General features: G+C 51.5%; 1 protein-coding gene across 6 annotated transcripts in view; it reads right to left on the reverse strand.

Moving 5' to 3' along the window:
- R3HDM2 (R3H domain containing 2) overlaps positions 1–27,301 on the reverse strand; it is a 42,468-nt gene that overhangs the window by 3,969 nt on the left and 11,198 nt on the right. For 3 of the 6 annotated variants that reach the window (XM_088180764.1, XM_088180759.1, XM_088180760.1), the window contains exons 2-18: positions 18,991–19,189; positions 17,427–17,468; positions 15,930–16,016; positions 15,578–15,704; positions 15,100–15,178; positions 14,388–14,447; positions 14,038–14,178; positions 13,476–13,584; positions 11,512–11,607; positions 10,543–10,574; positions 7,481–7,713; positions 4,972–5,129; positions 3,057–3,146; positions 2,285–2,527; positions 1,605–1,731; positions 952–1,187; positions 494–648 (exon numbers count right to left, since the gene is read on the reverse strand). In XM_088180764.1, the coding sequence (XP_088036890.1) occupies positions 494–648; positions 952–1,187; positions 1,605–1,731; positions 2,285–2,527; positions 3,057–3,146; positions 4,972–5,129; positions 7,481–7,713; positions 10,543–10,574; positions 11,512–11,607; positions 13,476–13,584; positions 14,038–14,178; positions 14,388–14,447; positions 15,100–15,178; positions 15,578–15,704; positions 15,930–16,016; positions 17,427–17,468; positions 18,991–19,158 (2,183 nt within the window). In that variant the 5' untranslated portion in view covers positions 19,159–19,189. The remainder of the gene's footprint in view (positions 1–493; positions 649–951; positions 1,188–1,604; positions 1,732–2,284; positions 2,528–3,056; positions 3,147–4,971; positions 5,130–7,480; positions 7,714–10,542; positions 10,575–11,511; positions 11,608–13,475; positions 13,585–14,037; positions 14,179–14,387; positions 14,448–15,099; positions 15,179–15,577; positions 15,705–15,929; positions 16,017–17,426; positions 17,469–18,990; positions 19,190–27,301) is intronic. The other 3 variants (XM_088180763.1, XM_088180765.1, XM_088180762.1) reach the window with 2 other exon arrangements.

Genomic DNA, 27,301 nt, shown 5'->3' on the forward strand with positions numbered 1-27,301 from the left:
TTGGTGGCCAGGAAGCCCTGACCAAGAGAGCCAGGAATGGACAAGCTCAGGGAGGAGCAGCACCTGTGGTACCCACCCACCTCCAGCCACAGGAGCAGGGTGCTCCATGCTCACAGGATCCTCGTGGAACCACCAGGAACCACCAAACATCATCACAGGATCCACATGGAACCACCAGGAACCACCCAACATCATCACAGGATCCACATGGAACCACCAGGAACCACCCAACATCATCACAGGATCCTCGTGGAACCACCAGGAACCACCAAACATCATCACAGGATCCACATGGAACCACCAGGAACCACCCAACATCATCACAGGATCCACATGGAATCACCAAAGACAATCATGGAATCTCCCAAGTTGGAAGGGACCCACAAGGATCATCAAGGCTGACTCCTAACCTTGACAGGACCTCCCCAAAACCCCCACTGTGGGCACAGCTCCCCTTTCTCCCCCAGGAAGGCCCGAGCTGCTGGAGCTTTACCTGGTGCCATTCTGCTGGGCAGTGGGGATGACACTGTAGTAGATGGGGACCCCTCCAGCCTGGAGCCCCCCCTGCACAGACTGGCTGGCTGGCACAAGCACTGGCTGCTGGAAGGGCTGCTGGACCACGTTCTGGGACTCACTGGCCATGGGAACCTGGCCAGGGAGGAAAGCAGCAGGTAACAGGGAACAGCAGGGAGAACTGGCCCAAGGAGACACCAGCAGGGTGAAGAGATTCCAGGTGGTTTTTTTCTTACAGCCCAGAGCAACCTCACCCAGGCACGGCCCCTCCCAGTCCTCCTGCTCCAGATGTGTCCCACAGATGTGCCCTCCCCAGGCATGCCCTGTGAGCCAATCCCCACCTTTGGCTCCATCCCTCAGGCACAGGAACAGAGCACATCCTGCCCAGCCTGGCCTCCTCCCAGCACCCCACCCCGGGGAGCAGCAGCTCGTACCCACCTGGTACGAAGGCAGTGGTGTGTACTGGACCATCAGACCTTGCATTTGGCTCCCCATCCCACTCCTCTGGTTGCTGAGGAGCCCGGGGGGCTGTGCCTGCTGCACCCCCATCACGCTCTGCATCTGGCCCCCCATGTTGTTCCTCTGGCTGTTGAGGAGCCCGGGGGGCTGTGCCTGCTGCACCCCCACCACACCTTGGTATGTTTGCTGCTGGTTGGACATCATTGGCTGTAAACCTGCCAGAACAGGGTTTCAATGGAGCAGCTTTCTCAGACGGACACAGGAAACAGCCCCAGATTTAGGACTTAGAGAATCAAATCCTGCCTCTGTCCCCACCTCCTGCTAAAGAGTGAGGAAAGGGCTTCTCTTAGAGCAGATGTAAACACACCCAAGGGAAGCCTTAAATTCCCCTGGCAGCCCCTCAGTGGGGCTTAAATCCACCTCATGCCCTCCCCCAGCAAGCTCAGAGGAGAGGGGGAAGGACACAAGAGCCTCTGCAGACAGAGGCACCCCAACCTCCCAGCCAAGAGGCAGGTCCAGCAAAGAGTGGGAAGAGCGACCTGGCCCCACACAGCACATGGGAGATCTTTGGAGCCAACAAACGCAGCAGGAAAGGGGAAAGCTGCCCCCTTCCCCTCCTTGCACCCCCTTACCTGGCTGCTGGGACTGCTGGGGGAGCTGTTGTGGGCGCTGGGAGCTGTAGGCCACTGGGTGACTGAGGGGTCGGTATTGCTGGCTGGAGTTCGGGTACTGCCCGGGGGGGTAGTAAGAAACCTGAATCTATCAGAGGCAAGAAAACCCAGTGGTGAGAACACAGGAGGGAGCAGGAGCAAGAAAGCTGGTCCCCCAGGACCAGTTTTCTCTCTCACCTGGCCTGGCTTCTGCTGAAGGGAAGCAGCCAGGAGGGCTCTGGCTCTGGCCAGCTGATGGCTCCTCGGGGAACCGCAGCCCCTTCCCGCGCCTCCCAGCCTCCTCCTCCAAGCCTTTCCCAGCACAGTAGTGCAAGAGCTCAGTAGGCACAACTCTGCTCACAGCTCAGGGGACAATCCTAGAGGTCATAAAGCCCTGCAGGACCCCAAAGAGAGCTTAGAGGTGTCAGCCCTGTCCCTCCCCCACTGCTGAGAGCCAAGAGTGGCTCGGGGGGGTCCCAGGAAAGAGCCCCGTGGGCTCAGAGGGACACGGGATCATCCTGTGCCTAACAGGGGAGTGTGAAACTCAGAGCCTGGACCCCTGTGCATGGATCCATCCAACTAGCAGCAGAAAAAACCAAAGGGACCCGCTCCCCAGCAGCCCCTGGCCTGGCAGCTCTGGGGATGTCCCCTCGTGTCCTTACTTGTTGGGGAGGCTGAATGTAGCCCTGGGGCTGCAGCACCTGCTGAGTGGGGGCCGTGTGCCCCGAGGCGGAGTAGCTGGAGGTGGGAATGGGCTGCCCAGGGGTTGCCATGATGAATCCTGTCTGCTGAGGGTGCTGGGAGATGAGGGATGACTGGAACATCGCCGAGGAAGGATCTGGGGCTTCTGTTGAGCCCTGTCGGCTGAGGCTGATCTGCCCGAAGGGGCTGCTGAGCTCGTCGGCCTGGAGTGGGATAAGGGAAGGATGGAGAGAGGCACGTGGGACAACAGCAGGTGAGACACAGCTCTGCTGGTAAATGCAGAGCCCTTCTCCCTGCTCTGAGAGAAGCTCCCCCAAAAAGGCCCCCACACATGAGCCACAGACCCAGAGCAGGACAGGGGGACATGCGAGCTGAGGGGGTGTTGGGGACACGTGGGGTCCCACCAGGCAGGGGTGACTCCAGCCCAGCCACATCCCATGGGGGACACCATTCCCAAAAGATCCCCGTGGAGACAACACAGGGGCTTGGCTGAGCCCACAGGGCCCCCATACCCCAGCACTGAGCACAGGCATTGCTGGGGAGCTCTGGGCTTGCAATCTGTCCATCCCAAGACCAGCAGGGGTGGCCCCGTGGCCTCAGGCATGGCAGAGCTCCGTGAATCCCAACCCCAGGGGTCAGTGTCCGGGACATACCTGATCAGCACAAGCTCACACAACACAAACACAGCACAGAGCACAACAGACAGTGCAGAAGAGGAACTGGGGTTTATACCAGGTTGTACTGCTGGGGTGGAGAGACTGGCAAGAGGACTTGGGGGCAGGAGCTTGGAGAGTACGGAACGGGCTGCAGCGCCGGGACCGGCTACGACCAGCGGAGAAGGGGTGGAGAGAGATGGGGGAGGAGGGAAGGGAGAGAGGGAGGGAGAGAGAGAGGGAGAGAGGGAGAGAGGGAGAGAGGGAGAGAGGGAGAGAGGGAGAGAGGGAGAGAGGGAGAGAGGGAGAGAGGGAGAGAGGGAGAGAGGGAGAGAGGGAGAGAGGGAGAGAGGGAGAGAGGGAGAGAGGGAGAGAGGGAGAGAGGGAGAGAGGGAGAGAGGGAGAGAGGGAGAGAGGGAGAGAGGGAGAGAGGGAGAGAGGGAGAGAGGGAGAGAGGGAAGGAAGGAAGGATTCCAGGAAGGATTCCAGGAAGGAAAAGGAAGGAAGGAAAAGGAAGGAAGGAAAAGGAAGGAAGGAAAAGGAGGGAAAAGGAAGGGAGGAAAAGGAAGGAAGGAAAAGGAGGGAAAAGGAAGGGAGGAGAGAAAGAAGGAACAACAAGGTTAGTCAAGTGAGCCAACTGCAAACACAGAGGGGCATTGCAGGGGGTTGGGAAGCACAGAAACCATTCCAGGGCAGCATCCATCCCATCAGACACAGCCCAGCCAGAGGCTCTGCAGAGCTGGGGAGGAGTGACTGCCCCAGAGCAGCTCTGGCCTGGCAGGAAGAGCGACCTGAGTTCCCCAGGGCCAGCAGCAGCAGGAGAGTCACATCTCCCAGCACAGCCCTCATGTCCCTCCTGTTTCCAGCACTCCCTACAGTGCTCCTTGGCCACTCCTACACACTCACCTTCCACGGGGACCTCTCCTTTGTCACCTGGAGCACTTTGTGACAGCCCCTCACTAAAACCCACACACTGTGCTTTGGGCACTGACCCAGTGATGGCCAGTGCTGCATGGGGGGGTTTGATCTTTTGATTTGACCTTTGGTGACACAGAAGGGACATGGACATGGTGTCAGTGCATTTCCAGACCCTTCACCGACAGTCAAACACCTTAAATCAGTTCTTCCAGGACCTAAACCCTGGAGACAGTAGAAGATACAAACTGAAACCCCAGCACAAGCCAGTGATGCTGCATGAGATCCCACCCAGGGACTCTGCTGTTCAGCTCCAGACACCCTAGAGGGAGACAACTCATTCCTTGAGGCCCCAAATCCTCCACAAACAGATCCACAACCCTGGAGCCACCCCAAGAAGTACCAGCTCCCCCTTCTCCTACAGCTGGGAACAGCCAGTAGCTCTTTGCTGTAGAGTGAGTCCAAGGTGATGCCAGAGGAGCCCCTGGGCAGGCTGAGATCCAGCACCAAGGTAGGATAGGAGGGTGCCATGGATACCCCCATATCACATGGATTTGCTCCCCAAACCCTGCATTGGGATGGTTCCCATCCCATCCCCACTCCTGCAGCAGGACAGGGCTGGGCTGTGCTTGGTCCCAGGAATGGTACCCAGGGATGTCACCCATGGGTGCTTCCTGAAGGGTTCCAGCCTTGGAAGCAGCCCAGCAGTCTGTGGGACATGGAACATCCCTTGGCTTTAACTCAGGGTGGTGTGGTCTAGAGAACACACCTGGCCTTGCTCCAGGTCTGCCTTCCCCCAGGACTTCAGAAGTTTCAGAGAAGCTCCAACACCCATTCAGGATGGTCCTGAGGGTTACTGGTTCCAGTCTGCCACTCATCCAAGGGCTATGGACCCTTTTCTGGGGGAGCAGAGCTGGGAAGATGGGATATCCCCCAGAACCACTCAGGCACAGCAAAGCCAAACCTTCCCCTGCTCTGCCAGAGCAGGACAGTGAATGTGGGGACCCCCAAACCCAAGTGTGAGTCCAGAGCAGCCCGGGATTCCTCTGGCCCTGCCTCCCCCCAGCCGTGGGACTCACCTGGGACATCATGGGGCTGCTCATGGCCGGCTGCTGCTGGGCTGGGGGGAGCCCGGGGGCCTGCGGGGGCGGCTGTGGGGCCGTGCAGGGCAGGAGGCCACGGCTGGGCTGCGAGGATGGGGACTGGCTGCAGGCCTCGGGGGCACCTAGCACCAAACCTGCAACAGAGAGAGCCATGCAGGGGCTGGGATCCAGGAGAAAACAGCGTGAAGGAATCGTGTCCCCACTGGAGCTTGCACGGGGACAAACAGGCAGGGTTTGTCTCTGCTCACAAGGTGCTGACACTGCAGTGGCTTGTACCCCCTCCTGTCCATGGCCAGGGCCACACACTGAGCCTCCAAAGCTGATCCTGGCATCTCCTCCTCTGCCCCACATGCAGGGAAGAGGAGTCTGGCTGCCAACAGCAGCACCTGCCTGCTGCAGGCTCTTCACCCAGAACCAGGGAGCTGCCAGGTACATCTGGATCAGCTCAGGACCACGAGGGGCTGTGGGAAGGAGCTGCAGGGTTGTTCCCAGTCCCAGCTCAGGACACCAACACTGTCATGACCTGTCCCAAGCAGAGGGAGTGGGAGATCCCATTCCACAGCCTCACAGAGCCTCTTTTCTCCCAGGAAAAGGCTGGGAGATGGCAGGGTTAGAAAAGCAAAGGGCTGAAAGCAATCCCTTGCCATGGCAGAAAAAGCTGAGAAGGAGCACGATCCACACTGCTGGCACCCAGCTGGGAAGTGTCTCCTCAATATTCTGGTCTTACTTTCAGAAATAAAAGGGTTGTGCAAGTATTGCTCAATGCCCAGTAGCTGCTGTTTAACCAATTCTGCCTCTGATCTCCCACATTTCCACAGCTGATCTCCAGGGATTCTGCTGAGGAGCTCTGTCAGCAGCCTCACTCTGCCAAGGAGGGAATATTCCACTGCCAGCTGCTCAGGGACTGGATGGGAAAAGAGCCCCTGAGTCCCAAGCACTTCCACCCCCATGGAATAAACATGAGGATATGGAAGAAGGTGGGCTTGGTGTTTTTCCCCCTCAAGTGACAATTCCTTTGCAATTTTTCTTCCCTTTCTCCCAAGATGTTTCTAATCACTTGCCATTATATAAAGCCTGGAAAGGAACTGTTCTGATCCCAGGGGGCACCTGGAGGGAAAATTACAGGAAGAGTCAAGAGGCAGCTTCTCTCTCACTCTGCTCAGTACATGCTGGGACAGATCTTCAAGTGCTCCCAGCACTCCATGAATCAGTCCTGGAGGTGGCTGCAACTCCCAGAGTGAGCACAGGGCTGGGGATGGGAACAGGATCCCAGGAGGCACCGTGGGCACCTCTGAACTGGGAGATGAAGGTGTGGTGTCAAAGCCAGGCTGGGTGCTGGGATCCAGCCCTGGAAGGATTCTTGTTCTTGCCTACAAGCACCAATCTGCCTCTCCTGCCCATAAAAATGGTGATTCCCAAGGGTTTGGGACCTGCTGCTGGCCAGTGGGATAACACCACGTTCTGCTCAGACACCACACAGGATTACATGGGACCAAAGCCTGGGCTGCCTCCCCCCACAAACACCGTCCAGGTGTTTCAACCAAGCAGCTGGCTGAAAATCCAGGATCCTGCTCCTCCCTGACTGAGGGGAGGTGTCCTGGATGTGCCCACCCAGCACTCACATCCCTTAGGAAGCTGCTGCCAGAACAGGCCACCAGTGACACGCCAGGGGAATGTCCCCTGCGCTCTGTGGTACCTGGATGGACAAGGAAGGACTGAGCTGAAGCAGCAGAGACACTTGGGTTCCTAATTCCCTTTGGCTTCAGCCAAATTCTCCTTGGCTCCCAGCAGCTCTGGAACTCAAGCCTGCTGTTTACTCCCAGGAGTTCAGTGAATCACTGAGAGAGAACATCGTGGGCAGATCCCAATTACAGAGTCTTTGACAAGGTAACTGCATGTCTGATGAGACTAATGGCTGACACTTTTCCTGGCCCTCCTCCTTGGAAAGCAAGGCACAGAGCCAGGAGGTTCATCCTGAGGATCCTCAGGGTTGGGAGAGATTTTGGGAGCAGAAGGGAATGGCAACACAACTTGGGGCACAGCAGAGGAGAGAAAACAACACAAACTGGGACTCTGAGCTGCAGGAGCTGGGAGCAAACTCTGTCCTTTGCCCCAGGTAACTCTGCTGAAGGGATGGGAGAGCTGATGCTGAGTTCTGAGGAAGTGGGTGATGAACCAAGTGGCACAATCAGATGGCACATCCACACCAGGGTACCGAGATCCTGGTGCCACCCATGCCCTGTTTTAACCAGAGCATCACAAGCCTCAGTTCCCCAACCCAAAACCTGTCAGTCAGGTGCCCTTTGGCAGGGAAAGAGCTCCAGTTCCCCAACCCAAACCCTGTCAGGTGCCCTTTGACAGGGAAAGAGCTCCAGTTCCCCAACCCAAACCCTGTCAGGTGCCCTTTGACAGGGAAAGAGCTCCAGTTCCTCACTCCAAACCCTCCCAGGTGCCCTTTGGCACCTGTCTGGGAGCAGCTCTGTACCTGCCCGTGAGGTCCTGCTGGCAGAGCTGCCCTTGCTGCTCCCGATGCTGTCCCCCCTGGTGAGGATGGAGATGCCACTGAAGCTGCTGGCTTTGGTGACAGGTGGCCTCAGGCTGCGGATGGAGCCATCAGAGTCCGTGCTGCTCCAGGGCCGCGGCTCCAGGGATTTGATGTCGCTCTCGGTGCTGCTCTGGCGGCTGCCAGAGGCTCTGCTCAGCCCCTCCCTGGTGCCCCTGCAGAGACCACAGGAGTCAAACTGGGCTCCAGTGAAGGGACAGTGGCAGAAATGCTGGTGCTGTACCAGTACACCCAGTACAGGGTGGGGAAGATAGGTTGAAAGGTTCCCAGTGGGGACTGTGGGAAGATAGGCTGAAAGGATGGCACAGAGGGCAATCTCTCCTCATCTGTGGGAATCCTTAAAATCAGAGGACTTGGGGAAAGCTGCAAAAAGCAGGCCTCAGAAACAGCAAAACTGCTGTTATTAAATTAAAACTAACCAGTAGCCATAAGATTTGTCAGCAGAAAAGTTATATGAGCTGTAGAAAGCAAGGACAAATAGAACAATGGTCTGTGTATTAAAGCTTGGCTAGAATAACCCCCTAAGCTGCAGAAAAGTATATCTAGTACGATATAAAAAAGTTCTAAGCTTAATAATGAATCTCTGTGCATTGTATTTTAAATCTTACATGCAGGTATTGTATTCAAAATAAGCAAGCATTGTTTTAACCAAAAGTACAGTGGTTGGATAAAACTACTGTCAGTGTTTTTGCTTTCTGTGATTGGTCAAAAAACTTTCAAAGTGAGTTGTAACATCATGTTCTGCAGCTGGTGCTGAGGACATGAGCTGCTGGCATCTTCCCAATGTCCCAACCATGTAAATGAAACTGATACTTCAAAAATAAAGCAGCTCAAAGCATGTTCCACAGCAGTCCCATCCCGTTCATAATTCTGTACATAAACCCACAGCCAGCATTAAAGATGAATTACTGAGGAGTGGAAACATCCTCAGTGCCTGCCCAATGAATTTGGGTGTTATAAAGGAGTGGGGTAGCTGGCCACTGACTGCAGTTAGAGCTCGAGACCCAGAGCGTGCTGCAGTTTGGGATGGAGGCTGCTGGCTGTGCTGTGAGGAGGAAGGGACAGGTGGCCATGCAAGGGACAGATATGGTGAGAAGATGTGTGAGGGACAGACAGGGTCAGGCAGCAGGGAAAGGGACAGGCTGGGCTTGAGCTGCTTATGCAGAGTGGAGAGGAGGAGTCAGAGTTGTCAGAAAGAAGTTCACTGAAAAGAAAGCATGAAAAGTTTCATAATAAAGGACTGGTGGTGATGCCAGTCCAGTGTGTCTCGATATAATAATTGCAACAGGAGACATTCAGCAGCTGAGTTTGGGATCCTTTTAGGGGGAGTCTGACAGCAAAAATCTCCCCAAGGCACAGGTTTTTGTGGTGGCCCAGCCACTGTGGTGACAGCCAGCTCCTGGCCCCTTCCTCAGCCTGGAAAAGACCCCAGCAGGGTCAGAAAAAGATCCTGTGCTGGACCTCCCCATCTCAGAACAGGGAGCTTTTAAAGGCCTGGAGACAAGGCTGATGGAGATCTTGGAGACCAATTCCCACTCCAGCCCTGCTGAGGATTTCTGCCTGTTTGCCCAAAGTTGTGGCTGTCCCACCCCTGGAGGAGTCCAAGGCCAGGGTTAGACAGGGCTTGGAGCAAACTGGGATAGTGGAAAGTCTCTGTCCAAGACAGGGAGGTGGAAAGGGATGAGTTTTTAAAATCCCTTGCAACCCAAACCATTCCAGGATTCTGGGCTATCACCACCCCCAGAGCTGAGCCCTCACTGACCCCCCTCCCTTAGCCCAGGCCAGCTCTGGCCACAGCAGGATTTTATGGGATATCAGCACATCACCCCAGCTGGGAATGGGAACCCAGGCTTTCCCTGGGGAGGGATGGAGAGGAAGAGCTGCTGAGCCTGGCTCAGAGAAAGAGGCTTGGAAGGAACTCCTGAGGTGATGTCCTGGGATGCTGGGAGTGTGTGAGAGCCAAAAATGCATCTCTTGGAAAAGCAGCACAGTGGTGATGTCCCTAGAGAGCTCAAATGAGAGAGGCCCTCTCCCCTCCCTCATGCAGGGAAAGCCCAGGGCAGATGAGCTGAGCTCCTCAGGGCCTGGGCACCACAGGGAAGCTCTTGGCACAGCCCTGGGTCAGCTCAGCTCCCAAAGCTGCAGCCACACCAGCAATGGGGTTTTTGCTCCATTCTGGGGGAGTTTTACTCCAGCCCCATGGATCTGAGAAGTGTCCTTGCTGTCCCTGACACAGGCAGACCCCAGGACAGCTCCTGTGACTGTGCTCAGGACACTGCATTTTCCAGGACAAAGCTGCTCCTGCCTGGCTCAGATCCTCCTGTCCTGTCCTGTCCCACCCAGAGCTGCCCCATCTCCAGAGCTCGGGCTGGGAGAGCAGAGCACAGCAGGGATGAGCTCTGTCCCTTTTTATCCCATTCTTTGGGCAGCCAGGGCTGTGCTGGGTGACTCATCAGCCTCACTCCAGTCCTTTCATCCATGGGAAAACTGCTTAACAAGAAAATGCTCCTCAAACATATTCTTAGTGCCTTCAGCAGCTCCTGTGGCTGAGATGGAGCCTAAGACACTTCACTGTCACCACTAAGTCATCCAGCCTTGATAATCAGGGATTAGGGACAACCCTGCCTGATCCTAATGCTATCCTGGCAGGGTAAGGGCAGGGATTTCCTATCCCTGTGGGGAACAAGAGGTGGAAGGGTTTGAAAACTGCTGGAATTCCTCCCTGCCATTCCCACCCTCCTTTTTAATTGATTAATCAGCCAAAAAAAGGACTGGAAATTGATGTTGCAAAGAAAACACCTTCGTAACTCCACGAGCAGCTGTGCACGGTGGGATTGAGCAGGACATGGCACAAAATAAATCACACAGAAATCCCATCAAATCTGCCTGTCTGTGAGAGCTACAAGCAAAGCATTCTGGTGAGGGAAAAGAACCATTTTAGAGTCGTGCAGGGCTTTGGAGACACCCCCAGGGGCTGCACTCACCTGCTGTCTGTGAGGTATCCGTTCTGGCCAGACTGGGAGCAGGAACAGAGATGGGGAGGAAAGAAAAGGGAGACTTAGTAACTCAGAAAGAACAAACCCAGGGGATTCCAAAGGGTGAGGCTGGGACACAGAGTGTGTTGAGGTGTGGTGTTGAGCCTCCTGCACACCAGCTCCCTGTGCATCTCCATCCAGGCCCTTTCCTGATCCCTGTGACCTCTCAAATCTGAGCCCTCAGCTCCCTCCTCCATCAGCTTTGATGGAACCTTTGTTCATATGACAATCAAAGCCAGGCATAGAAAGGGTTTTTTTAATGTCCTAAATGCAGCATTTGGAGCTGATTCCAGCTGGGAGTACTCCCAGAGCAGCCTCTGAGCCAGATGTGAGTGTGGGACACTGCTCCAAGCACAGAGCAGGGATTTCAGGAAGCAATAACCAAGCTGGACACTGCATGAGACAGACAACAAACACCCACCCTCCTGGGAATGCCCAAATTCCTCCTATGAAGACCTAAATTCCTCCTGGGAATGCCCAAATTCCTTCTAGGAAAGCCTAAATTCCTCCTGGAAAGGCAGAGCCTTGCACTGCTGGGTCAGGAGGTGGAAGCTGCAGCACTGGGAAGAAACTGGGAGATGCAGCTTCTGCTCCCTTTGGGGCAGGAAAAGGTTTTCTCCTCACCCCAAAAATGCCACTGCATAAACTTATAACCTTTTGGGCAGCAAGGAACAGGACTGCATCCATTCCTCCCTGAAAATTTTAGGGAAGGAGCAGACTGGAGAGTGCAGGTGTGACTCCTCCACCCCAATATCTCAGACATCTTTGTTGGGAGCTGGAATTCACTGGCACATTCCCCAAAATTCTGGGAAATCGGTAGAAAAGGCAATGCCAAGGTCTGACCTCTTGGCATATTCAAGGCCACCTTGTGGCCCAAAGCTCCAGGAGGATCCTGGCAGGTGAGGGATCCAAACTTACCTCTCGTGCAAATATCCGCTCCCTGACCCGCTGATATTCCTCCTCTCGCTCTTCTATGGATTTGCTCCTTCTCCCATCCTGCAAGGGGAGTCTGATCTGAAGGGACAAACACAGCTCAGGGGTCAGCAGTTGCCAGCAGGAGCAGTCAGCTGCTGGGAATTTTGGGGAGGATTTGGATGATGTGGAGTCCGGATCCAGCTCTGCCTTTGGACCTACCTTTGGGACACTTGGGATGAAGCTCCCAGAGGTGCCAGGAGTTCATTCCTGGGCATTCCCAAACAGAACCACCCTGCCTGAGCTCTGCCTGAAATCGGGAATATCACCAACACGCTGGTGCCAGGGGGGAAAAGCTAAAGATCACTTTTTGGAGCATGTGCCAATGCTCTGTTGGATCCCAGAAATTTGGGGTTTTTGAACTTTCTGTGCTTTCTGGCACTGACCACCTGGAGAACACTGCTTTTGACCTGAGGCCTTGGAGAAGCTCCCAAATTTGAGTGATGGAGTTAAAATCACGGGTGTGTAGTTAAATAGAAGTGTGTGATTTCACATGGTGAAGGGTTTTAAATTGGAGTTTTTTATAATATAGTAATAGTATGGGACAAGATGGAGGATTTTGGGTGGTGTCTTTTTTGGTGCTCATCTTCCTTCTTCTTCATGGTTTCACGTTGTAGTTTCTGGTTGGACAGTCAGTGCTGCACTGAGGGTTTCAGGAATTTGATTATTAGGTTAAAAATATAAATAATATAGGTGTTATTTCTCTATTGGACTGTTTAGCTTTAAGAAACCTCGAAGCAGCTGGATCTTGCTCCACTTTGCTCACTTCTAGCTGGTGGATAGAAGTGCTGCTGAATATTTTTGATAAGATTTAATAAACAACCAAGCCCAAACATGAGCAAATCAGTTTCCTTCGTGTATTTTTTAATCCTGGCTCTGAGTGAAAACAGAAGAAACTCCAAACAAACCACTCATTAAGTGCTACAAAAAGCCCCACCACTGTTTCATGCTCCTGCTCCCTCGTGGATTCTGAGCTCTGGGTGAAGCTGCACCCCTGGGTGCCACCACTGGGAAACCAAAAACTGGGATTGGCTGCAGGGACCAGCTTCTCATCCTGACTGGAATTCAGGAACAGTCCCACAGACAGGACAGCACTGGGTTTAAATGGGAAAAAAATCCTCCCTGTGAAGGTGGGGAGGCCCTGGCACAGGGCAAGCTGTGACTGCCCCATCCCTGGCCTGGGCTCTGGTGTGCTGGGAGCCTCAACCAGGAGCTGCTCATCAAATTAAGTGTGAATTCCAAACTGATCATCTGGAATCAAAACATCAGCCCTGCCCCTAGAGCTCATCAGGAACTGGAGTGCCAGAGGGCAGGGAGAGGTGGGATATTGGGAAGGAATTCCTCCCTGGGAGGATGGTGAGGACCTGGAATGGAATTCCCAGAGAAGCTGTGGCTGCCCCTGGAAGCAGCCCAGGCCAGGCTGGATGGGGCTTGGAGCAAGCTGGGATGGTGGGAGGTGTCCCTGACCATGGCAGGGGTGGAACTGGATTAGTTTTAAGGTTTTCTCCAACCCAATTCTATGATTTTATGAAGATGGGAGCTGCAAGGCCCTGGGATCCCTGGGGAAAGGCCAGGGAGCCCCAGGAAGAGAGAGGGAAAAGCAACACTCAGCTGAGGGGTATTCCCAAAAAAACCTTGGGAAAGGCTCCACCTTAAAACCTGGCCTAGGTCCCAGCTGATTTGAGGGTAGGGAGAAATGCAGCCATAGAACCCACAGCAATTCTTCACCCATTTCCATAGGATTTGGAAAAGTTTTCATGAAATTCAGATGCTGCTGCTTGGGTGGGTTGGGAGCTTCTATTAAAATGTTATTTCAGGAAACCCAAGAGAATTTTGGAGTTGTTCTTGTCTTGTGACCATCACACCTGAGTTTCCCAAAGGCTGCAGGTGCCCCCCTGCCCCCCCCTCACCTGGTTATCATCCCGGTCCATGCTGGTGTCATCTCGTTTTAGGATAAACCTCTGGGGGAATTCTGCATTCTTCTCATCCTTGATGTGCTCAGAGAATCTCTGCTCGGGGCTGCAAGAAAACCAGCCCTTGTTAGGAGGGAAAAAACACACCCAGAACATGTCAAAATGTTTGTTGTGTGAAATTTCAGCTCTGGGTGACAACAACGAGAGCTCCTGCTCCTTCTCCATGAATTGTGGAGAGGCAAGGAGGGCTGGAAGGAAAAGATTCTTCCCTATTCCTTCATTCCATCATTCTGATTCTTCTAGAGAGGGATCTCCCCTTCTTATGAGGGAAAAAAAAAAAAAAAGTGATGTAGAATCCATCCTGATACAGAGCATTTCTGGGCTGTGGGGAAGGGTAAAGGAAAAAGGGGGAAAAGAAAGGGGGGGAAAAGAAAGGGGGGGAAAGAAAGGGGGGAAAAGAAAGGGGGGAAAAGAAAGGGGGGAAAAGAAAGGGGGGGAAAGAAAGGGGGGGAAAGAAAGGGGGGGAAAAAGGGGGAAAGGGAAAGGAAAGGAACCTTACATTCGTGTGTTACTGGTCTTGTTGATGATCACGGCCTTCCCAGTCTGATCCACGTTGTGATCCATCCCAAAATAAGCAGCGACCCGGTGCAGCAGCATGCGGTGGTACGAGGTCATCTGGGGAAACTTCTTGAACTGATTGCTGGAGATCCAAGGATGTACAAGAGAACAGAGTGCTCAGCACCTCCCTTCTCCCCTGGGAGCCCAAATTCCAAAACTCTCCATTATAAACTTCTTTTTACAAACCTCAAATAAAAGTTTGTGTCTAAACTCTCCATTATAAATCTCTTTTTACAAACCTCAGATAAAAGTTTGTGTCTTTTGCTTGACACAAACTCAATGATCACTTACTTGCTATCACTAATGAACTCCAGAATCTCCTGTTCCAACTTGAGCAGCATCATTCTATCCCTGGCAGGAAAAAAAAAGAAAGAAAAAAGCCACTTTAGGGACAGAGGAACAGCCTTCCCTGCTCCCAAACCCTCTCCTGTCACCGCAGGAGCAGGTGCCACCTGATTTCACATTTTAACAGAATGGGGTAAAAAACTCCCTGCTTTTCAAAGGTACTAAATTAACACCAGATTTTTTCCAGTTTAAGGTTGTTTTGCTAACAGTGCTTGGCTTTGGAGAGCCTGAATTCTCTGCTCTGCTGGAAGCTCCACTGCTGGAGACTCCCACTTTGCTATTCCCCTGCCAGCCTTTCCCTCAATCCCACTGATTATTCCTGCAGCAGCTCCTTTACAGGCTGACACTTGACAAGCATTTATAGAAAAGGGTTTAAAGCAATCAAAATTATTTCTTTGCATTCAAGCAAATTATTTGTTCTTCTCTCTCTCCATCACACACAATTCCATGTTTGGAATTAAATAAGATATAAAATTACAGTTGTGCTTTTAGTTTCTACATCGTCCCAGCTCTGGCAACTCTTGGAATTCCAAAGAGGAAAACACAAAAACATTTGCAGGTCCTGTCTGCAGGTGCTGCAATCCCCCAGGACACAGGAATGCCCACAGACAGGGACACACAGATCCCTCAGGGAGTTGTTTTACTGACCAGGACCTACCTTGGGTTTTTTTTCAGTGTATTTACTAAAAATTCATGCAAATCTATTCCAGTGGAGTCTGTATATTCCTGGCTGGAATCTGAAAAAAAAAAACCAACAATGGCAGCAGAAAATATTAACAAAGCACTGAGACAGCGGAAAGGAAAAGGAAAAGGAGGAAAGGAGGAGGAAAGAGGAAAAGGGAAAGAGGAAAGGGAAGTTGTGGCTGCTCCTGGATCCCTGGAAGTGCCCAAGACCAGGTTGCACAGGGCTTGGAGCAGCCTGGGATGGTGGAAGTGAATGAACTTTAAGCTCACTTCCCACCCAAACCATTCCAGGGTTCTCTGTTGTTATCAGCCCTACAGTCCTGCACAGCAGCAGCAGAGCCAACCAAGCATCTGTGCAACATCTGTCCAACATCTGTCCAACACCTGCCCCAATTCCAGAGCATTCCCAGAGCAGGGGAGCAGCACCTGCCCCGTTCAAACCAGCACCTGACCTCGAGAGAGCATCTTCCTTGGTGTTTTTTCTTTATTCTTGTCTTTTTCTTCTTTCTCCACCCCATCTTTTGTGGATTTCTCCTCTTCCTTGTCAGAGGGGCAGCTCACGTGCAGCTGGATGATGTCCTGGGGTGAAACAAAGGAGGTTGGAGCCACTCAGACATTCCCTGAGCCATGGCCATGGCTGGAGATGCCAGTGGCTGAGAAAAGCACCACAGGAATGTCTCACACAGCTCTTGTGGGAATTTTTTGGCTCCCCAAGGCACAGGAGAGCAAGACATGGATCATTTCTAGCAAAACATGGATTTTCTGGGCTTCCACTCTCCCAGATTTGTGTCATTCTGGGCTTACCTGAGACTCCAGTAGCCCATCCACGAAGGGGCCTGAGGATTCCTCACACACAGCCAAACTCCTGACCAGTTTAAGCTTTGAGTTAGACTGAAAAAGGTTAAAAAAAAAAAAAGGGGAATGGTTACAACACCTCAGCCAAAACTCACACTTCAATTCCTGCAGCTGCATTCCCAAGGCACTTGAGCAGCCATTCCCAATTAAAATGTTCAATAAGAGGGACATTCTCCTCAATATATAGAGATATACAATGACAGGAAATCCCTGAACAATGAATTATTTTATTCCTTCAGCCTTCGAACTAAATTTCAGGTGGGAAATTCCTTCCTTGATTCTTGCCCTCCCTGACTGAGAGACAGAGCAATTCCAGCTTTTATCCTGTTAGGAGTGCTGGTGCTGCAGGACATGCAAATCCCTGTCCTGAACCATCAGCTGCTGCACGTGGCTTCCAGAGACAGGGAAGGCTCAGGAGCAGCATCAGGGCTCAGGATTGATCAGGCTGGGCTCAGGATTGATCAGGCTGGGCTCAGGATTGATCAGGCTGGGCTCAGGATTGATCAGACTGGGCTCAGGGCTCAGGATTGATCAGGCTGGGCTCAGATTGATCAGGCTGGGCTCAGGGCTGATCAGGCTGGGCTCAGGATGGATCAGGCTGGGCTCAGGATGGATCAGGCTGGGCTCAGGATTGATCAGGCTGGGCTCAGGGCTCAGGATTGATCAGGCTGGGCTCAGGGCTCAGGACTGATCAGACTGGGCTCAGGGCTGATCAGGCTGGGCTCAGATTGATCAGGCTGGGCTCAGGATTGATCAGGCTGGGCTCAGGATTGATCAGGCTGGGCTCAGATTGATCAGACTGGGCTCAGGATTGATCAGACTGGGCTCAGGGCTCAGGACTGATCAGACTGGGCTCAGGATTGATCAGGCTGGGCTCAGGGCTCAGGACTGATCAGACTGGGCTCAGGATTGATCAGGCTGGGCTCAGGGCTCAGGACTGATCAGACTGGGCTCAGGACTCAGGATTGATCAGACTGGGCTCAGACTGATCGGGCTGGGCTCAGGATTGATCAGACTGGGCTCAGACTGATCAGACTGGGCTCAGGATTGATCAGGCTGGGCTCAGGATTGATCAGGCTGGGCTCAGGACTCAGGACTGATCAGGCTGGGCTCAGATTGATCAGACTGGGCTCAGGATTGATCAGGCTGGGCTCAGGATTGATCAGACTGGGCTCAGGGCTGATCAGACTGGGCTCAGGACTGATCAGACTGGGCTCAGGACTGATCAGGCTGGACTCAGGACTGATCAGACTGGGCTCAGGACTGATCAGGCTGGACTCAGGACTGATCAGGCTGGGCTCCGGATTGATCAGGCTGGGCTCAGGGCTCAGGACTGATCAGGCTGGGCTCAGGGCTGATCAGGCTGGGCTCAGGGCTGATCAGGCTGGGCTCAGGGCTCAGCTCAGAACAGCCCAGAGGAATTTTTGGGGGCAGCAGAGCTCTTACCTTGGCTCTTTTCCTGGCGTGTCCATGACTCGATGTTCGTTTCTGTGGAGACAGAAAAGGGAAGGCAAGAAGCTTAACCTGGAACTTTTCTGCCATTCCTGGGACACAAAAGGGGGATCAGAGATGCTGCTGCTCTGTCTGGAGAGCCACCAAACCCAGAAATCCCCCCCAATCCATTCCAAACTGCCTGGTCAGGCTCTCCCTGCACAGCTGTGGGTCTGCCTGTGCAGCTGTGAGCACATCTGGCAGATGTGCCAGCCCACAGCTGGAATGGCAGCAGGCTCCAGCAGGAGCCACGAGCACAGGTGGCAGGAGAGCAGAGCAGCAGGAATGAGTCCCAGCACTCCCAAATGATGCCTGCACAGAGCTTTTCTTCATTTCTTGAAATGAAATCCCAAAACATTCCCAGCCTATTTTTAACTGGAGCAGCAGCATTCCTGAAACCCAGCTCTCCCTGGATGCCTCCACTTGACATGAAGTCATTAACTCATCCTTAGATCAAAGAAAGGAGTAAGAGGGAAGTGACAGCCCTGGCACCAGAACCTGGGGACAGAGCACGAGTGTCCCCCAGGGAATATTCCAGTTATTCCACTCCCAGGCTCAGGGAATATTTCAGTCATTGTGGCCAGGACAGATTCAGCTAAAGAGGAAAGGAGAGCCTGAACAGAGTGGGGTCCCTGGGGAAAAGGAGGCACAGGCTCTGGATCCTTTGGGAAGGGATGGGAAGCAGCAGGTGAGTGCCCAGCTCTCCCTAAAATCCCAGAAATTTGGGTTTTTTGAGCTTTCTGACCCCCTGGAGAACACTGCTTTTGAGGCCTTGGAGAAGGATTCCAAATTTGAGTGATGGGAGTTAAAATCACAGGTGTGTAGTTAAATAGAAGTGTGTGATTTCACATGGTGAAGGGTTTTAAATTTTAAGTTTTTATCATATAGTAATAATATGGGACAAAATGGAGGATTTTGGGTGGTGTTTCTTTGGTGTTCTTCCTTCTTCATGGTTTCAGGTAGTTTCTGGTTGGACAGTCAGTGCTACACTGAGGGCCACAGGAGTTTGGTTATTGGGTCAAAAGTACAAATAATATAGGTTATTATATATAAAACAGATATACCTAGACATAATATAGATAAGTATATATAGATAATATAATATAATACAATGTAATACAGTACAATAGAACATAACATAATAGAATAGAATCTATGTTATTTACATAATTATATGATATAAATTATATATTATCTTATAATATTATTATAAATAATATTCTTTATCAAATATAATGTATTTTATAATTTTATTTAAAAGTATAAATAAATTGAACTGTTTAGCTTTAAGAAACCTTTTAACTAGCTAAATTCACCTCCGTTTTCTCACTTTTAGCTGGTAGCTAGAAATGTTGCAGAACTCTGTACTTTAGATAAAATTTAATAAACAACCAAGCCCAAACGTGAGAAAATTCATCTCCTCCGTGTTTTTAATCCTGGCTCTGAGTGAAGACAGCAGAAATTTCAGACAAGGCAGGAACTGAAGGTGCAGACCCCACCTCCCGATGGCAGCACTCACCTGGGACTCCTGGCGCACGCTCACCTCCTCCCCCCCATCCTTCTCCACCTCCTCCTTGCTTGGTGACCTGGACACATATTTGGTTTTGTTCACGGATTCCTCGACCACTTTTTTTTCTGATTCCTTCATAATTTCCAGGGACTCCTGTGCTGTGTTGCTGTTGGACATCTTCAGAGGCCTCCGAGGCAGCGAGGGGCACCTGAGGGACAAGGGACAGGTGAGGGGGTGACACAGCTGCTCTTGTGTTGGAAAAGATAAAAGATTTAAGGAAGGTTTTACACCAAGATCTTTGAATGTAGAATCTAAAGAAGAAATAGAAATGATGGCAAGTTTGGATATAGAAGAAAAGAAATTGCTGAGCCAGTCTTAGTGGATAACAAAAAAGACCAAAGGTATGTTAGTAAGGCTTTTATAACTCTGAGCAAAGGATAAATCCACCTCAAACACGATATGATTTTATCAAGTAAAAAGATTTTTACAGGCAAACAAAAATGCCATGTTGCAAGGAGAAAGATTTTTAAATTTCTCACTGTGAAAAAACTGAAGAACAACTTTTAGCTTAAACTGTAACATACTAACCTTTTGTGATTGGAAAATAGTAACATGACTATGGTAATGTGAGTAGTCATGATAGGCTATAGGTAACAGTAAAAGTATTGATGGGTTGTCACCCACAACCCCTGAACTGCTGTATTTGGATACAAGAAACAACATTTTAAATAAGAAATAATTGCTGGTTTTGGATACAAGAAACAGCATTTTAAATAAGAAATAATTGCTATTTTTGGATACAAGAAACAGCATTTTAAATAAGAAATAATTGCTGTATCATTTGAATACAACAAACAGCATTTTAAAGAGCCACCTGGAGCCCCCATCCCTCATTTCAGCTCTTACACTCTTGGACACAAACTCCTGCAGGTTGGAACTTCCTCGGAACCCACCCCTGTGCACAGATCCCAAACCAAGCACTCAGACCAAGGCCACTGCTCTGGTTTAGGGCAAATTTAGGAGGAAACTTTTGAATGGGTTTTCTTTAGGAAACAGATTCAGGCAGTTTTGGTTTTTTTTTAATTGGTTTGCAGAATTTTTTTTTTTTTTTTTTTTGAGAGAAGTGGAAAAAAACTATTTAATAAGCAAAGCACTTTCTAGCACAAAAAACGAACAATACTAAACAGTAAAAGTTCTTGTTGCTCTGAAGAGATGACAAATTTAGAGGAGTCTTTTTTGTGGTTTGCAGCCTGGCTTATTCAGTCTGTTTTTAATTTTTTCAGCTTTAGGAAATGCTGCAGCCTGGAGTGGGGCTACAGGTGTGAGCTCCCAGAGCTTTTCTGCGTTTATAGTTCAGAGCAGGTTTGAACAATTTTAAAAGAAAAAGGAAAGAAAATTTACAGTTCAGGGAACTTTGCCTTAGCTAGCCAGAAAAAACTAACTAAAAGCAAAGGAGAGCATTTTCCTGCTGTTTACTGCAGACAACAGTTTGTGTGAAGGATGAGGGGGAACAAGTACAGTTTTTGATAATAAACTCTGCACTTCTCTCTCTCTTTACTCTTGGAACCAGTTTTGAAGCTGTAGAACTCAATATTCAACACAAAGAGAAGAGATGATTGGGGACAGAACATTATAAAGTCACCCCAGGACACCCAGCCACTCAAGCCCAGGGTGCAGCCTGGGGCTCTCCCCAGGATTTTGGAGCCACCAGGGCTGGACAAATCCCTGAGGTAGAACAGAGATCCTGAGGCAGGTGAGTGATGGAGAGAGAGAAACTGAGGGCAGCTCCAAACCAGCAAACATCACCTAGGTGAAATAAATTCCAGCAACCAGAGCTGTGCTCTGCCCCAGGGTAAACCACTACCAAAAATCTGCATTTCCCCAAATCCCAGACTCGTTCTTTTTGTAATCAGTCAAATCTTCAGTGAGAAAATAGCCTTGTACTCCAAACATGCTCTGTGAGATAAGGTAACCCTGGTATCTCCTTCTGGTCAGATACTTCAGCACAAGTGGGACTCAAATTACACATTAAGACAAGAATTCCTGATAAAGTTGTATTTAATTGCTTCCCTTTGATTAGCGAGAAGCAGGCAGTCCATGGAAGCACCTCTGGATTAGAGTCAGCCTGGACAGGGCAGTGCCTGTGCTCTGGTGTGCTGGGAGCCTCAACCAGGAGCTGCTCATCAAATTAAGTGTTAATTCCAAATTGATCATCTGGAATCAAAACATCAGCCCTGCCCCTACAGCTCATCAGGAACTGGAGTGCCAGAGGGCAGGGAGAGGTGGGATATTGGGAAGGAATTCCTCCCTGGGAGGATGCTGAGGACCTGGAATGGAATTCCCAGAGCAGCTGGGGCTGTCCCTGGATCCTTGGAAGTGTCCAAGGCCAGGTTGGAGGGGGCTTGGAGCAGCCTGGGACAGTGGAAGGGGTCCCTGCCCATGGCAGGGGTGGAACTGGATGAGCTTTAAGGTCCCTCCCAACCCAAACCATTCCAGGATTCCATGATTCCAGTCAAAAACCACCCTAAATTCCACCCCAAAAACAGTAATATTCAAACTCTAACTTCAAAGCCACCTGTCCTGAATCTCTCCTTATTCCTTATTATCAGCTGGAGAGGGACTGAATTCCTCCCTCCCTTCCAGTTCCTACAAAAACTCAGAGCAGGTCTCAGAGTCTGAGCAAGGACTAAACCAGCTCCACGTGGCTGTGGAGGGATGTGGCCCCAGGAAACACCTCTGGGGAGACAAATTTCCAAAAAGGGGAGCCTAAATCAGAGCAGGGCTCAAACAAAACCCCTCGTACCAGAACACATCTGTTTAACAACTCATTCTCAATTCCTCTGGCAGAATGTGGCTGAAACAGTCAGAACTCACAGAGATTTTTCAACTCCCAACCCTGCACAGGAACAGCTGATATTCCTGCACTATTCCCCTTTAATTTGTGGAGCTGCTGAGCACAAAACGTGTATTTGACATTTATCAGCTCCTGGAACTGGTTCCAGACACAAAAAGCAGGAGAATGCAGTGAGCTGCCTCCATTCCATGGATTTTTATAAGAGTTTTAACAAATTTGTGAAGACATGGAGAGCAAGAGCCCTGGGATGGCTGGAAAATGCCAGATCCAATGGGACAATGGGACAGGACTGACACAGGGAGGCAGCTTGGCCACCTCAGCTCCTTGTATTCCATCACCACCTGCTCCAGGCTGGCACCAGAGCCACACATGGGCCAAGCAGGAAAGGGAAAAAATTACTGAACTCAAGGCTTAAGTGGGTGGGAAATATCCCAGAAAATTGCTGGGGAAAAGGTGCAGGGAAAGCATCCATCCTCCAGCTGCAGGGCCTGTCCTCAGCCCAGCAGGCTGAGATCCAGCAGTGCTGATGATGCACAGGGTGAGGAGCCCCACACGAGGGAATCCCACGCTGCTCCAACAGGAATTAGGTCAGGAAGGGAAAAGGGAACACTTTGCCTGATTCATGGGAGGATTGTGCAAGGAGTGAAGGTGGTAAACTCTGCCTCCCCTCATCCCAAAACACTCCACACTGTAGGAAACTGCTCCAGGCTCGTGGCCAGGCCGGGGGTTTAAATATTCCAAGAGGATCTGGAGCAGATTTGGGGAAGGGAGGGAGGAGGCAGCACCGGAACTGCACACACGACACTCAAATACAGGAGCAGGTTTTGTACAGCTCATTCCCTTTGCACCACCCACCCTCTAACAAGCTTTTCCCCCCAAGCCAAACACCTCAGCCAAATTTAAGAATGATAACAGGATCTTTTCCCACCGTGCTGCAATGTAACTTCAGCATCACACAGGGAATCTGATCAGATTTCCCAGAAAAGACAACTCAGAGCCACAGAACTGACATTTATCAGCTGCCCCCTCCTGTTTCAGCTTCCATCACCACCAGGCAGCCTCCAGGACATCTCCCTGCGTGCAGAATTGGGGGAAGATCTGGGCACTGCTGCTTTCCAGAGGAGGATTCCTTGCAGGATGAATGAATCAGCCCCGCAGCCTCGGGCAGCCGTGGGAGCAGCGAGGGGGTGGCAGACGAGAGTGACGGTGACAGACGGGGCTTGGGGAAGTTCAGAGCACTCAAGGGGGTGGGTGGGACTGAGCTGGGCCTTGGGAGAGAGGAAAAAAAATGACACAGATGCAACACAAAATCTGTGTCAGGAAAGAAAATGGAGCAAAAGTGGGAGAAGGTGGAAGGGAGAAGGTGGGGGAGGTGTTGCTGCTGGTTTGGTTTGGGGATGGGGATTGGCAAAGCAACTGGGCCACTGACAGCAGGCACTGGGCATACTGGGAATGCTGGCCAAGGAGCAGGGAGTCGGGAAACATTGAAATCCTCCTCCTCGCTCCAGAAAGGAACATGGAATTCCACCTCTGCTGCCTCCCTGCCACCTGCAGCTTGCAGCTGCCGAGCCCCGGGAATGCAGCAGCAGCTCCTGGTTGGGCAGGGAATAAAAGCAAGAAAAGTTCTGCATTTCCAGTTCACATGGATCCAGCAGCAGATCTGGAAAAGGCAGGAAGCTCTTGCTAAATAAATTCTCTTCCTGGCCTTGTTTCTCAGGGAACAGACCTGCTCCTGAGCTAAATGAGGGTGCAAAGGAGACATATGGCTGCTGGGTGCAGCTGCCCACACACAGCTCCAGTGCCGCAGAGGGATGGAGGGGCCTGAGGAGGAGATGGAGGGGTCTGTGTGGGGGGATGGAGGGGTCTGAGGGGCCTCAGCCTCTCCCTCTCAAGTTTCAGGGCTAAGGAAACAGGTGCTGAAGGAAGGGATTGTTCTGCTCTGCTCTGGGACAGCCTCACTTCCAGTCCTGTGGGGGCAGTTTTGGGTGCCACAGTATAAGAGGATTTAAAACTACTGAAGAGCATCCAAAAGAAGGACACAGACATAGAGGAGGGTCTGGAAGGAGCAGTTGAGGGCACTTTTTTTGTTCATCCCAATCTGCAGCTTCCTCATGAGCACCAATCTCTGCTCTCTGATGACCCAGGGAATGACTGGAGCTGTGTCAGGGGAGGTTTAGGTTGGAGATCAGCAAAAGGATTTCCCCCAGAGGGTGCTGGGCACTGCCCAGGCTCCTCAAGGAATGGGCACAGCCCCAAGGAGCTCCAGGATTGTTTGGACCACACTCTCAGGAACAGAGTGGGATTGTTGGGGTGTCCTGTGCAGGGTTGGGAGTTGGACTCAGTGGTCCTCGGGGTCCCTTGCAAATCAGGATACTCCAGGATTCCAGGTGGGCTTCACCTTCCCAAGCCATGGCAGAGGATCCAGTGTCAGTGCTGCAGCATTCCCACCTGCCTTCCAGAACGAGGCTCCTGCCTCCCTTCCCCTCCATTTCTCTGGCTCACAACCCGCTGTGGTTTGGCCTTCCCAGACTCACTCCATGGGCCATCCCACAGGGCCATGTCCCTGATGGGGGTGGCCCTTTCTGACCCCTCCCAGCCCAATTCACGCCCTGATTTCCCCATCGCCCCAGCGTTCCCCTGCGCCCTGGCTGGGGGCAGCAGCACCCACCACCCACCCCCCACCCCCCATCACCGCCCTCCCGCTGGGTACCAGTGATGCTCTGGCGAGCAATTCGCTGATTGGCTGCCCGGCAGCCAATGGGAAGCCGAGCTCCATGGCAACGGGGCCCTGTCGCCAGGAGCAACAGGGCGGGGGTGACTCAGGTCCCCCCCCCCAGCGCGGCTCAGGCTGCGGAAAAGGCTCAGCACAAGGAAAAGCGGGGGCGGTGCAGTGAGGAGGGGGCTGCCATTCCAGGCACGAAGCCCCTCGGGCTCTCTCCATGTCCCAGTGGCTCCTCCCGGGCCAGGGAAGAGCTGCCGGGACAATCCTGGCAATCAGGTGCAACAAGAGGTTGGGATGGAAGGATTTGTTAATGTGATAAAAGTTCCTGAAACTGGTCCATCCCGGCTTCTACTCAGGTAAAACATCACTGCTCCAGCCTGGGGCAGCCCCAGCAGCCCAGGAAAAGTCTGGGCTTGGCTGGAATTCAAGTAAAGAGCCCTTGGAGCTCACTCCCCTTCTGCTCCCACCAGGACACCTGGTTCAGTGAGAAACCCCAAAACCAGCAACACTCTCAAACTCCAACTTCAAAGCCACTTCTCTTGAATTCTCTCCTCATTCCTTGCTATCAGCTGGAGAGGGATTGAATTCCTCCCTCCCTTCCAGCTCCCACAAAAACCCAGCGAGATTCCCCACAGGAGGCCGGACGTCTCTGCCCGCACAGTCCCCGTGCTTAGTCATTGCTTTAAATCCTCATCTCCACCCCCACATGACATCAAATTATGAAATTATGATGCAGATGGAAGGGTCTGACTCCAGGTGAAAAGAGGGGAAATAACCTTATATGAACAAGGAGACAGGAAATGCAGGTGAGTCAAAGTGAATTCTGGAGAATCAGGAGGTTTCCTTGAGGAAAACATCTCAAAGCACAGCATCATTTCAGGAGGAATAAAATTCTCTGAGATTTTGTTACCTCCCTCCATCAAGGCAAGGACTAAACTCAGGAGAAGTGTCAAGTTGTTCTCACTCTATTCCAGGAGTGTGACCAGAACTGTCAAAATAATTTCCATGTGATACCCAGAAATCACATAAAGGTGAATAAAAGTTTTGTAAACATCAATATTTCTTCTTTTAGGAAGAAATTCCTCCCTGTGAGGGTGAGGAGGCCCTGGCACAGTCCAGAATCGCTGGAAGTGTCCAAGGCCAGGTTGGAACAAGCTGGTTTAGTGGAAAGGGTCCCTCAATGGCAAGGGGGTAGAACCAGATGAGCTTTAAGGTTCCTTCCCACTCAAGCCATTCCATGATTCCATTTTCAGATCCTTTCTTTCACTTTTCTCCCCTTTCAAGGCCTCTCATGTCCCACCTGGGCACACCTGAGCCACAGCCCCACTTGTTCTCTGCTGCTCTCCAGCACTTCTGGCTACAAAAATCTCTTAAATACTCTGACCTGGATGGGAAAACTTGGCTTAAATCTAATTTCCATGGGTGGAAAAGGAAACAGAGAATTCCTGCTACAATTACCCTGTGCCACATCTCCCAGACACTGACAGGTTAACACTGGGAGAAAGGAACCAACTGCACAAATACCCCAGGAGTTAAATTGCCCTGAGGAACATTTCCCTAAGAAAAGTGGAATTAAACAGTTTTAATTTTGATTTTAATTCCAAGTTGTCCAAGCCTGGAGCACACAGAACCGAGGGCCCTGCTCTCCCCTCAGGTAGGAAAAGGGAAATTATTGGTTTGATGTTAGAAGGAAAGGAAACAGTGATCCTGCTGCTGTCTTTCCCTTTGATTTTTGGGAGCTGCTTTAGGCTGAGCAATAACCTTTTCACCCTCCTTTCTAAAATCTGGGGGAAGAAAAAAAACCCAAAGAAACCCCCCAACCCCAAACCTGTCAAAAAGTGAAGGATCATCAGTGCCACAGCCCTGGAGAAGGAAGTGCTGCTCCCAATGCAGCACTGAAAGGTTTTGGACACTTCCCGAGGGCTCCTGGGCAGAATTATGGCAGAGAGGAAAGAAATGCAGGCTGAGAATCCCCTGTCAGAGCTCCCTGCTCCATTTCACACCACTTCCCACTTGCTCATCACGAGCTATTCCTGTATCCATCCCAAGAGCAGGGAACCGCTCCGGTGACGTCAAAGCAGTTTCCCAGCAACAATTAATGAGGGCTGTCCACCACAGGGGTTTCCTGAAAAGCAAGGAATTATCCACCTACTTCCCACAGTGTCAGGATGCAATAGGACAGCACTGAGCTGGGATTTCTGTTAACCCTTCCATGGCTCAGCAGAAATCCCTGATTTTTGCAGAGAACCCCAAGCAGAATTCCTTCCACTGCAAGGAGGCACCTGCACACCAGAGGTACCAACCAGGAAAATATGGAAAACTCCTCCCTGCTGGCACCTGCTCCTGTGCTGAGCTTGTGCCAGGCAGGAGTGATGCAGGAGCAGCAGCATTAAAAATCTACATGAGGGAACACAAGGAATTCCCTCACCTTCCCCAGCTGAGCTGGCTGGCAAAGCACACCCCCAAACTTTGTTTAAGCATCCCAGCTCCCAGAAAACCTCCTGGAGAAAGGCAAAAGGCAGGAATGTTATCTGGATCCCTCCTCCTGCTTTTCCCCACGCTGGCAGAGGACACAGAGTCACTCATCACATGGCAGACACTGGGTGTTCTCCAGGTGGGACCCAGAAATGGATTTGAACATAGAAAAAAAAATGGGAAAACAGCGATTCAATTCAATTTTATTTGTTGGTTGCCAGCAGAAGTTGGGATTGAGTGTGAAGTCTGAGGAGCAGGTAGAAAGATCC

Source organism: Sturnus vulgaris, chromosome 30 (assembly GCF_052056855.1).
Source record: "Sturnus vulgaris isolate bStuVul1 chromosome 30, bStuVul1.hap1, whole genome shotgun sequence".
Taxonomy (NCBI): domain Eukaryota; kingdom Metazoa; phylum Chordata; class Aves; order Passeriformes; family Sturnidae; genus Sturnus; species Sturnus vulgaris.